The sequence below is a fragment of the Kryptolebias marmoratus genome, linkage group LG8, assembly GCF_001649575.2.
Source record: "Kryptolebias marmoratus isolate JLee-2015 linkage group LG8, ASM164957v2, whole genome shotgun sequence".
Lineage (NCBI taxonomy): Eukaryota > Metazoa > Chordata > Actinopteri > Cyprinodontiformes > Rivulidae > Kryptolebias > Kryptolebias marmoratus.
This window is the reverse complement of record NC_051437.1, coordinates 5,958,703-5,971,799: the sequence shown is the minus strand read 5'-3', so window position 1 is coordinate 5,971,799 and position 13,097 is coordinate 5,958,703. Positions and strand designations below refer to the sequence as shown.

Sequence of the window (13,097 nt, the reverse complement as noted above, 5' to 3'; positions counted from 1 at the left end):
CTCTCTTCACCCGAGTGTCCAAAACATGCGGCCGCAGATCAGATGAAACGACAACAAAGTCGATCATTGAACTGCGACCTAGGGTGTCCTGGTGCCAAGANNANATATGGACNNCCTTATGTTTGAACATGGTGTTCGTTATGGACAATCCATGACGAGCACAGAAGTCCAACAACAGAACACCGTTCGGGTTCAGATCAGGGGGGCCGTTCTTCCCAACCACACCCCTCCAGGTCTCACTGTCATTGCCCACGTGAGCGTTGAAGTCCCCCAGTAGAACAAGGGAGTCCCCAGGAGAGGCACCCTCCAGTAACCCTTCCAAGGACTCCAAAAAGGGTGGGTATTCTGAACTGCTGTTGGACATAGGATAATACAAAACTAAAATCAACCTCACCTTCAACAAAATGTTTATGTGTACCTTGCTGGGTTTTCCTCATGGTCAGTTTGTTCATCTGCTGTTGTAACCTGAGAGCTGTGTGAGCGACTGACTCATTCCCACTCACACAAACAAGCAAGAAGTAACAAAATAAAGAAAGAATACAGTCAATCCCTGTTTTACTCTTCTTTAAAACTTTATTTGTTATCTACAGCCAGCTAAAGCTAGTATCTCACTGGGCTAGTTGGTGAAGAGCATTTGTGAGGGAGTCTCTAGAATGTCTTGTGACGTTTGCGTTGCTTCTCAATTTCCCTGCGTGCGTTGAAGAGGTGCGCTGCTCTGTGGCGTGAATTTGGAACAAAATATTTGATGTCACAGAGTTGACACGGGCGTCTCAAACCAGAATTTCACAAAAATAGTCCACAAAAATAGACTGTGATTTTCAAAAACTGGCCATTCAAAATGCAGCTTCATGGCTCACTGGCTCCTTGGTTGCAAACATTCATAATTAATTTCTCAATGAACTGAGAAATGAACTATTTTCTTGCAATTTTGACATATCAACTAGTCTCCAACACTGAAAGCCCAGTGATATACTACCTTAAATTGTTGTACTTTTGGCTGCTCCCTTGTGGAGAGTTTGCCATAAAAAACAACCTTGCATCAAAGACTTGGCAATTGTTTTAAGCCAGGTGCCCTTCCTCATGCATCTTGCGCTTAAACCCGCTGCCTCAGGATCACTAGACCTTGGCACTGACCACCGATCTACTGCACCCCCTCTGTTCTATTTTCCTTAAATAATTCCTTTTTTTAATGTCGGGTCCGATTTGAAACAGTGTTAAGGACAAATCAGCTTTTCACAAGACAGATGTTTTGTTTTATTAAAGTCAACAATAAAAAAGGTTAAGTGTCTTTAAAAAAAAAAGCAAAAAAAAAGCCTGAGATACAAAATGTTTTCTCCATTCTGACTTGTTTTCTCTAATCTTGAAGGTAATTCTTTTTGTTTGGGGAGACAGACACCCCCCACCCCCCAACCCCCTTTAATATTTTAGACCCTTAATAAGAAAGTAATGTACAGCAACCCCATTTTCCTCCAGCTCTTTCTGCTGACTGGTTCAAATTTTGCTTGAGCACAAGTGTGTGATCATTCTGTGAGTTTGGACACAAGTTGCATTATCTCATCAGCTCAGCTGTCGGTGGCTGTGAACGGAGACAGGAAGATCAGTGTTAAAACTTTAAAACTCCTTTGAATAATTTCTGCAGGGAGACAAAAACAAACTTAAGTATCACTGACTGCTTCAGTCATGTGGCAGTGGACCAGACCTGCTGTCAAACAATACAAGTCAGAAAAACAAACTGAAAAACACTTATTGTTTTTGATTTCATGGTTTTGTGCAGAGCAGACATCTCTGGCTAAGCAACATACTTATGACAATGATAATTTGCTTCTCTTTTAATCTGAGTGTGTAGGTTTAATAGCACAAGAAATTTTACTTGTTATCCTCTCAGTTTACATCTATAAATTATGTCAATATGAATCGTTTTTCTGAACAATAGTTGCTTTGAAATCAGAGAAATTTAACTGTAAACCTTGGTAAAAGTGGGGCTGAACAAACTGAAGGACCTTTTGTGCTTTTCTCTGTATCCTAGATGGCAACTGAGAAGTACAACGCAGATCTCAATTCTCTGACGAAGACATGCGAGGAGATGAAGAAACTCTATTCTGTCATACTGGTAATCCCTGAGTTATTATTTCAATCTCTCTTTTTTACAGCTTCAAGGATGGATGCCCTCCTTCCTGTTCTGGTAGTGTCTAGATTGCCCTCTTCAATTATTTGTCACCTCATCTCCCCACCCTACACTGCCAGAGACACATATATTTCAAAGGGGGGAAGGTTACTTCTTTTGCACCAGGTGTCCTCAAAGGTTCACAGAAAAACCTAATGCATTTTATACAGTCATGAAAAAAGACGCCCTCTGTAATGTCTAAGATTTTTACATATAAGAACATTAAAAATGACCTGGTCTTTAACAGGTTTTAAAATTATACTAATCTAACCTCAAATGTACACAAACACAAAACAGATTCCATTATGTCAATATTTATCAAACCAAAATGAAGCCAAATTGGAAAAGCTGCGTGTAAAAAAACTTAATCCATCCTTCTCCTAGGATTTAAGAGAGAAAGTAGCAATCCTAATGAGCTACATGACTTCTGAAACAATGTCCTTTGAAAGGATGAGACCAAACTAGAAATGTGCAGCGCCATGCTTGGAGAAAACCAAACAGCCACAGAACCTGGGCACATTGCAGTCATTGAGTCGACCATGAACTCTGTAGACTAAGCGATTCAAGAGTCAAATGTGAAGCCATTTGTCCAACACTTGGATCAAACTGAGTCATGACATGACAACGTTCCCAAACACAGCAACAAAATCTACAACAGAATGGCTAAAGAACAAAAGGAATCCAGTCAAAGTTCAGACTTCAAACTGACTGAAATGTTTCTGGACTGCAAACCTCAATTAAATGAAGTAATGTTGTAAAGAAGAGTGGACCAAAATTCTTCCACAACCATGTGATAGACTGATAAGCTCATACAGAAGATGATTTCTTGAAGTTTTTGCTGCTAAAGAAGATTCTACAAACTGTTGGATTATGAGATAGACTTAGTTTTTTCATTTAGCTTCTTTTTATTGAAATTTAAACACATGATGAAATCTGCTTTGTGTTTTGGTACACTTGAGGTTACATTTAGGTACTTTTAGAAGCTGATAAAGATCAGGTTTGTTTACATAAAACCCAAGCAATTAAAGAAGATGTAATCTCTTTTCACCATGACTGTATTTCATTCTCAGCAAGGATACAAACATCATTTCACATTTTCTACAGCTAATGCACAGCTTTAAAATCTTATGTTATTGCTCCTTTTGAAAAAATTCAGTGAAAACAATAGGCTGATAAACAGAGATACAGAAAAATAAAGAGTGTGTTATGTACATTCGGCAATTATTTAAAAAAAAAGAAAACAAGAGGCTGTTACAGCAAAGATTTAGGTTTTCTCATGATGTATTTAACCGTTCTGAAGCCCTCGTAACTGAAGACAGGAAGAGAAGCCCTCGTAGCTTCGGGTCCGTTTGACCCGAAGGCCATGTGAGGGTTAAAAAGACCAAACTACAACGTTTTGTCCTTCATGCCATTTTAGTGCTTCATTTAGGAAACTCATTTTTAAAATTCCTATTCAAGGTTGTGACGCATTCATTCAAACTTAAAGCATTCAGGATTTAAAAGCTCTCTGATGCGCTCTGGACTCCAGAAATAGTGATATCCGTTAATATGCTTGTCTAAACACGATGCTTGCCTTTAAGCATTCGTCTCGACACAAAATCTCCCATAAAGCAAACTGCTCTGTCACATATATCAGATTTAGTGGAAGCGTTGGTCCCTCTGTAATCTTTCATCACACTGTCTATTAAGAAGAACATTTTCTTTGCTCACTAACCTGTCTAGATTAGCTGGATGGAGCTCAAGCCCACTTCTGACATCTTAACGGGTGCTATGTCTTTTTCTAATAGACTTTCCCACCAAAAACAATCAATACAAACGTAGTGTCTAGTTTCTCATCTTTTTCAAATATCTATGGTCGATCCATCATCATAGAGAGTCCACTTACCCTTCGTGCTGTATTTGAGCACCGTGGCATGATAGAAAGAGCTGTGGGCTTTATGCCTGCCAGGAATTTGTGGTATTATTACAGCCACTGTAAGTCAGCTGTGCACTCCAAAAAGTCACACTTAAGTAAGCGGGGAAGGACCATCAGCGCCTTTTTTGAATTCTTTATCCAGTGACTGATGTGCACATTTTGTGGGCTTTTACAGTTAATCTTCCAGCCTTCATGAGTCAAAAAAGAAAGAAATCAGTAGAAATATACATCTGTCCTTCATATTTTTATAGTAAATATGAATAATCAAACAGCAGAGTACACAAAGTTAGGAACTGCTTTCCTTGCTGGGACCTGCTGCCAAATACAGTATTCCATCACAAACCCCTGTGGTCCTTCAAACAGACAAATATTACAAATATCAGTTCTCACATTTGTAACAAGTTACTCTCCTGTTCTCAGTTCCAAGCCGTCACATACATATACCTTTGGTCAGGAGCTTGCTGTGTTGGTTTTCAATTTGTAGAATGCTTTGAAGTCATATTTTTTGATTTTGGAGTAAACAGAGTGAAACTTTATTATTACTCGCTGTCCAAGGCCCATATCTCTCTCTGTGTGTGTGTTCTTTTATCTGTCAGGTTAGCAAAATATCTCACGAATCATGAAATCTCATGAAAAGGTAATTATTAGATGGACATCTACAGCTCATTAACATGGCTGTCACAACTAAGTGACCTTAGCAAACACCAGAATAGCTTTAACTCATGAACTTTTACAGATATTGAGCTAAGATTTAGTGTGCTAATAACTGAGGGCAATCTCCAACTTATGATTAGAGAACTAACTAGTTTCACAAGATATGTTCTTAAAATTTTGCCATTAAGTATTGGAGTCAACTCTGTCCATCTTTTGGCAGAATATTTCATCAACCACTGGATGAATTTTAATGAAATATTATTGAAGTGATTACTGGGTGTACATCTACAACTGAATAAATTTAGGAGTCAATCAAATTCAATATTACTAAGCTAAAATTTGGTGTGGTAGTAGCCAAGACTAATTCACAATACATACTTCCTACTGTTAGCTTGCTAGTCAAATGTCTTTCAACCATGAAGATGATTGGAAAAGAAACCAAATCTAAAAGGTTTTTATATACATTTAAATCTAGTTTTTGATGCCAAATACGGGTCTGCATTCAGTCGAGATTGGTAGACAAATAAAAAGCACCTAAATAGGAAGGGGAACCTCCAGCCTTCCTGTGCTGTGCACATTTCACTGAACTAAGTAGCCTTACAGCATCATTTCCTGTGTATTATATCTCTATGGTGTAGTCGCAATTTGTGATTTCTTTCTTGATATCTTGATTTTTTTTCTGAGCACCCCCATCATTAACATAATTAGGTTATGTACACATGAGGTACTCATGCCAAGGACCCCAATACGCTGCCACCATGATGATACACCACCACAACCTTGCTACAGAAGATTTATGGATGCTCAAAACCCTCTATGACCTATGATTCTCTTTTGTGTAAAAAGGAACCCACTACATTCCTAACACACACCTGAAGATCTCAAAAACACCAGACATGTTGGCTGACTTTTTTATGTCATCTAGTGTGAAAGAGGCCTAATCTACCGTAAATTAAACACTTTATTTGCACAAATGCAGTAGTAAAGGAAAGAAGTCAAAGAGTGAATAAATAAAAAAAGAAATGTGAAGCTTCTGTCCTGAGTGTTGGCTAATATAAAGTGATGCCCTGTGCACTGAAAACTGATGAAAAGGGGTTTTGACCAAATCAGAGTCAGTCAGGTTGGGAATAAGAGTGTTTAATATGTTTAGGTCCTGTTTGTGAATATGCTGAAAAGTCAAAGCAGCACATTAAAGAAGCAGCTTTGATCCTCTGCTAGTGTCTTTCAAACTGCATTCAGGTACAATACTCAGAGCCGATGGGGTCACCTGTATTTTGAAGTAGTATTGTTTAATATACTTTACTTGAGTAAAGCAGATGAACATAGACTTGTATTCAAAGTAAAAATTCAGTTTTCATGCTGTTTTAAAAGTAATGTGGATAAAAGAGTTGTTGTACGGTGTGTGTAATGTTCTGGATTGATAGAAATCTGTGATGTCAGAAGCTGAAACTGAGACCTTACTGTTTACCCCAGACATACCATTGGTTGCTGTTGCTTTCTCTCATTCTCTGTCACATAGAAGGTCTAGTCATAAGAACTTAATCACTGTCATAAAGGTTCAATTAATTATTCATGTTAAAGCAATCAAAGAATAAAGCTCAAATGTTTGGGTGGGTTTTGCTGGAAATATCACCTCATGGAGAGGTGATATAGCATCTGCAATTACAGAGGGAAACTGAGTTAGAGCACAATGCTTTAGGGCAGACTCCTCACTGTGGATCTGTTTTTGTGGAACAGAGAAAATAGCAGGATCAGATATGCAAAAAGTAAAGACCTTGTGTTACCCATTTATTCACAAGTTAAGACAATTTAGTCAGGTCTTAACATAACAGGATTACAGAACGACTTCTCCATTATAGGTCTTCAGAGCCCTTTTTTCTGCAGACAATATTAGAGGTCTAAGAAAACACCCAGTGACACTTTTCCTACCACTCCTTCTGTGAGCCTTAAAGTACTATTTCACTGGGCTGCAACTGCTGACGACTAGCTGGTGGATGGCTTTTGTGAGGAAGTCTCCAGAATGTCTTGTGACGTTCGTGGTGGTTCTCAGTTACATCACTTGAGTCACAAGGCTCACAGACTTGATGCTTGAATTTTAAAAATGTTCAAAAAACTGAGCCACTGATTTCTCTCAAAATAATCATCGCAGGTGACTTGTGAGTGTCTCCAACCTGTCTCATGAGAACAAGAGCTGTATTTTGACTTCTGCACTGGAGCTTTCCTCTGACAGAAAACGTGTTCAGGTCTAAATGTTCAAATCTGCCTCTATTCATTTCAAATGTGTAAATCATAAACAAGTAGGGATTGCCAAGGTGAGTACAAAGTGGGCTGAGGTGGGTTTGATGTGGGAAATGAAATAATGTTCATGGCCTAAATTACAGTTTTACAAGCCATGCGCAAAAAAATAAGCCATGATTGTCAAAACACCATCACGTGAAATGCGCCCGCAAACATCCAAAATTAGGTGAGACTGCAGCAGAAAATTTGCATTTATTCCCACAACACTGAGTCAAGATTGCATCATCAACTAGTTTCTAATAGTTGCAGCCCAGTAAGATACTACCTTCAGTTTTGGGGGGACATTTTTGTACACAAATTACAATAAGTATTTCTCCGAGGAGGTTTTAACCCCCCTCGACTATCACACAGTGACTGCTAGAGATAGGCCCCAGTTCCCTGCAACCTGGAATGGAGAAGCGGGTAAAAGAAAATGGATGGATGGATGGATGGATGGATGGATGGATGGATGGATGGATGGATGGATGGATGGATGGATGGATAGATGGATGGATGGATGGATGGATGGATGGATGGATGGATGAATGGTTATTACCCTAACCAATGTATCATAGCAGATGGTGCTCAGATTGTCACACAGCAAACTGACAGACAAGAACCCGAGTAGCTTTTCAGTTTTAAATGCTTTTGTTTCTCCTATTTGCAGGCTGGAATGTAAAAGAAAAAAAAATCAGCCTTTAAATCTAATTCATTTTTGTTACTTATATGTTTGTTATATCAACATTTGCTAATGCTGCATTTGAGGGCAAATACAAAAATCAAGATGTTTTAATGCTAGGAAAAAAATTCAAGAACGGACTCAGATCGTGCAACTACATGTAACAACATGAACATTGCTGGTGTAGATGCTCAGTCATCCAGGACATGGTAAATCCAAAAAAAGGTTAAAAACAAAAACAACTGGACTTGTATTCTGTAGCTGAAGATGTTTCGCTTCTCATCCGAGTAGCGAAACATAGACATTGTTTAGTTGAAAAGTAAGCCACAGCTGTATTATGCAAAAAGTGACAAAATATTTGATAAAAATAATATAAAGTGCTCTCAAATGAGTCCTGATGAGAATTCCTCCCTGGTTCTCCAAACGCTGGTCATTTGACCGCTGTCTACTGCAGGTAAGAAACTGACTACTTTTATCCACTTCACACAAACCCACTTCAAAAAAGGTGAGCTCTCTCTTTAAACTACAAATCCAAATTTGTTTCTTCTTCATCCTTGAAGATGTTAAAATTATTCTTATCTATCACATGAATCTCTTATTTGAGTATCATTAACAGTGGTGGTGTATAGAGGCGGGGGCATTTTAAAGTTTAACAACTTGACCTTTACCTATAATGTTTCCTTCAGGCCAGCAGTTCAATTTTAATCACCAGGCAGAGCTACAAAAATTTACCGTTATACTTTCTTATGTTTGAAGTTAGGCCAGTGGAATCCTGAGACAGTCTATTTTTCAAGTGATTTTTTTTAAAGAAAAAAAAATCCTTTGATTTAAATGTGTTTTTTTTAAGGCTGTCCTTATCAGACAGCAGAGCGGTAAAGTCCCCAAGTTCCCCTGTGTTGTGTCAAAGTTAGAAGAACAGTATGTGCAGATGTTAGTTCTTCCATGTCAGCTGTGGGTTAAAGCTGTGCTGTGAAACTGCCTAAAAATCAAGAAAAGTTTCAGAATAACTGAATTTTAGAGCACTAAAGAGTGACTGGTTGGGAAAAGATGTCATGTTGTCAAATCTTATTAGAGGAGAGGAAGAATAAAATACATATTGCCCTTCAAAAGCTATAATGGTAAAGTCTTTTTCAAAAGAGGAAAGTCAACAAATAATTTTCATAATGTTCATTTTGTTCTTCTTCTACCTTTTCTTTAACTTATCTGGAGGGATGTGCACCAGATGAAATAAGGAGACGTTTTAAATAACAAGCCGTCACACATCCTTTTAATTTCTGTCATTGTTTGAATATCAAAGCTAAAATCTGACACCTGTATCCCATCATCAGTCTGTCTTTGTACAGAGTGCAACTTTAATGCACAGTGTTTGTTAAACCTGACATTTCAAAATCAATTCCACCTCATCAAATGAAGAAAAACTGCTTTTAATGTTGCTTCCTCAAGCTTTTTATTGAGTCTAATAAAGAATTCAGCATTTGATTCTGTAAAGGTATTTGATTTCATTTTTATATCTAAAAAACTCATCAACTGGTGGCCCCTGGGCCAAATGAGGCTTATGAGAGCCCTTTATCCAGCCTTGCAAAATGTTTAATTATTGAAAGTTGTCCACATTCTCTGGGAGGAAGGAGTAACGGAGCTCAGAGAAGAGTCATGATAGTGGTGTTTTACAACACTGCAGATGTTGAAACTGGTGTTTCTCTATGTTTGAGTGTAAACACTTTAAAGTGAAAGCTAAACAAAAACTGTCCTTTTAGAACATACAACATTCAATGCTTGTATTGATACGTAATTGTTATAAAACTCTGATATTAGTTATTTTTATTTTATAGGTTCTTATTTGTTATTTGTCAAACTATCAGCATTATTTGTTCCGTAATAAAGGTTTATATGATTCACAGGCAAAGTCACAATTAAAACTCTTAAACCAAAAATAAATATGAAAAATCAGAGAGAAAGAAGGGTTTTGGAAATACCATTTATTTATACCAACAAGAATTAATACCCACAATCCACAAGTTGCTGCTGGCAAGAAAAATGAAATTACAAAGGAATAACTGGAGGGACTGCAGGTGGTTAACCTTGGTGCTTCACAGCAAGAAAGTCCAAAGTTGGAATCTCAGCTGATTAACTTTTGGAGTCAATATAATTCAAGGTGGCTTCCACAGCAAAACAATCTTAGCAAACACGATAATGGTTGTAACTCAGCCAGTTTTACAGACATTAAGCTAAAAGCTGGTGTGGCAGTAGCTGAGAGTGATCCCCATCTTATAGTCTGATGGCTACCAGACTGCACAAAATCTGTGATAAAAACGTTCCCATAAACTATTGGAGTAAACTGTCTATTAGCAACATATATCATGAATCTCTGGGGGGATTTCAATGAAACCTTCAGATGATAATGAAGGCATGTACATCCACAACTGGTTAACTTTTGAAGTCAGTCCAACTCAAGATGGCTGCCACAGCCAACTGATCTCATGATACACAAAAATTTAAATTGGCTGTAAGTCAGCCAGCATTACAGGTATTGAGCTATAATTAGGTGGCAACAGCTCATCCTCATCTCCAACACATACTCTGAGTGCAACAAAATGTGTGACATCTTTGCTTAAAATGTTGGTATTATGTGTTGAAATCAGCCGTTAGCAAAATATCTCATGAACCACTGCATGGATTTGAACATAACTCTCAGAAAGTAATCATTTGCCGTCCATCTAGGACAGATTAACTTTTGAAGTCAACTCAATTCAAGGTGTCCGCTGGCAAAAGCCTATATGCATTCTTTCAAGAAATGTTAGGCCTTTCATTTATCTTCGTGTTGGGCCTGTGATGGGCGTACCCTGCCTCTCGCCTCTTGAGTGCGGAGTTAAGCCTGTATTTCACTGGGCCGCTACTGTTTGTGACTAGTTTGCAAATGGCCTTCACAAGCGAGTCTTCAAAGTGTCTTCAAACTCCTGCATGTGGTCAGTTTCCTTATGGGAGTCTTGCAGCTTTGTTGCTTGAAATTTAAACATGTTCGAAAAATTTGGGACAATTTTTACCTCAAAATAGTTGCAGAGATGATGTAGGCGTCTCTAACCGTTGTCAGTTTAGTTTCTGTAGGTGTAGAGCTGCATTTTGACACCTGTGTGGGAGTTCTCCTTATGACAGAAAACATCTGAGACTACAGCTGGATGACCAGATCTAACCATGATGATGATAAATCATTATTATCAGAAAAACTGCTGCAAGTCTACCTGTCTTAATTTCAAACGTGTACTCCAGTAGATTAAATCATAAATGTGGGGGTGGCTGCCAAAGTGGGTACAAACAGAATCACGGCGGGTATGTTGTCGGTGAAGGTCACCATTGAAATAATGAATACATTTTACTCAGCTTTGCTCACAAAAATAAGCCGTCATTTTCAAAACGCAGCAGCACAGCTCTCTAGTCATGCGCTCATAATCACTCAAAATCCAGTGAGACTGAGACTGAAAATCACCTGGGTTTTTTTTCTTTGCAATTTTGGGTTGGGAACCCAGTCAGATACTGGCTTCAGGCATCAAGCCCCTTGCAACCTTAAACATGATTAAGTGGAAAATAAGTGACTGAGGAATAACTGGATATGTTTTGCTTTCTTACTAAAGGTTAGATAAAAAACCTAATATCACTTTAAATGGTTTTATGAGATCAGTTGGACTGTTTGATTTTGTCTGAACAGAGTGATTCTGTTCAGCTTTATTTGTTTCAATTATCAGAAACAGGAGGTCTTGTTTATTTAATTAACAGAATAATTGCAATGTAAAAATGCAAAGAAAAGAATCTGGTACTTTATGGGCAACTATTTTTTGGGTAAAATGTCCCTTTGATAAAAGGTTTTTAAAAAATCCATTTCCAGTGAAAAGAAACTTGAAAATGGTGTCCAGCTGTGCTCAAGGCTTTTTTCGACATTATTAGGGGCACATTTTGGAGTTGGTATTTACTGAAAGCCAACTGATGGTGTAGGATTTCTGGCAGATGATGTCGGACGTTAAACACATAAACAACATTAGGATGTTCCTAATGGGAATTTTTAAATGTGTGCAACATAACATGAAGGGAAATGAAAAAAGACCGTAACGGAGGGAATGTCTGAACTTCAGCCTGCTCAGTCAGCAGCATGTAATAAACCAATTAGCACATTTTGCACCAGTGACTCTTTCAGAACAAGTTTGACTTAAGAAACATTCCTATGTCAGTGACCTTTAACCACTTAGGTCTAAGTACTAATCAGGTACTACATGTCTGCCTCGTTGTATGAGTGCACTCAAGGACATGAATGCATGCTGAGGCAACGTATGAGGTAATTACATCAGAAAACCACACTCATGCACGACCCTGGCACCAGCACACCAATAAAAGTAAATGCAGCTATTAATTCTTAAACTGGTTTTAGAGGCCCAAAGGTCTTGTGAAGTGCAATTACTGTCATTCGAAGTATTCAAGAAAGTAATCCTGTTGTTTTTGTGTGTGTGTGTAGGTTAAATTTGGAGAACCAGGAGATCAAGACTCCCAGGAGCTCTGCAGTATAATCAGTCAGTTCATCCTCGACTTCAAAAGGGCTCGTGCTGAAATTGTATGACTTGTATTGTGTGGAGCACATGATTGTGAGACAGGAATTTTACGATCTTTATTAAACTGAAAAGCTGATCCTGTTGAATTGGGGAGCTCACATATTAAGGTATGATAAATGTGGCCACTAACCAATAACTGGACATGACTATGGAAATGTGCCTTCATGTACAGATTCCTGGGAAGACAAGACAGTTTGCGAAGCACAGCATGTCTGAAGTTGACTTAAAAAAAAAACAACAAAAAAACTAGTCTATGCTTTGGGACATTATGCAAAATTCACACTTAACAAATGTGCAACCCTCTGGGCTCAAAGTGGAAAACAGTTTGATGCAGAAAGAGTGAAAGCACATTTTGTCTCAATTTAGAAAGATTAAGAAAGATCAAACATGCATATGGCATGACTTACACTGCTAAACTGGACATTAAAATTCATTAAATTAATTAATTATAATCAGGTTCAAAATGCTTTTTTGGGTCATGGCTCTTTTTATAGTCATTAAAGTGACATTTATAATTTTTTTTTTGTTGTGCAGGTCATTTTTTGAGCAATCAGGAGTGTAAGGGTTCTGTACTTTGATGACTGCAAACAAAAACCTTTAATCAAAGCCTTACATCAACATGGGAAGGGTTGTCATGAGTCATCAACACCTGTGTTGCATGAAGTTATTCTTAGTAAAACAGTTACTGTGCGTTCAGTGGTTGGACCTGCACAGAGTTAGGATTTCAAGACTTTATAGTTGCAGAGAAGCCGTTGAGGGTACAAGAAACATCCCTGGTAGGAAAAATACCACAACTGCAGATTAATTTAAAAAGAG

The 13,097-nt window shown here is 38.0% G+C and overlaps 1 protein-coding gene across 2 annotated transcripts in view; it reads left to right on the top strand.

The window, feature by feature from the left end:
* LOC108237654 (formin-like protein 13) overlaps window positions 1-12,607 on the top strand; it is a 58,660-nt gene extending 46,053 nt beyond the window's left edge. The window contains exons 15-16 of one of the 2 annotated variants that reach the window (XR_001808643.3): window positions 2,027-2,110; window positions 12,188-12,252. Coding sequence is in view for 1 of the 2 variants with exons in the window: in XM_017419252.3 (XP_017274741.1) it covers window positions 2,027-2,110; window positions 12,188-12,289 (186 nt within the window). In the remaining variant the exon portion in view is untranslated. Of the gene's footprint in view, window positions 1-2,026; window positions 2,111-12,187 lie in introns of both variants that reach the window. The other variant, XM_017419252.3, reaches the window with a different exon arrangement.
* Window positions 12,608-13,097: the final 490 nt, after the last annotated feature.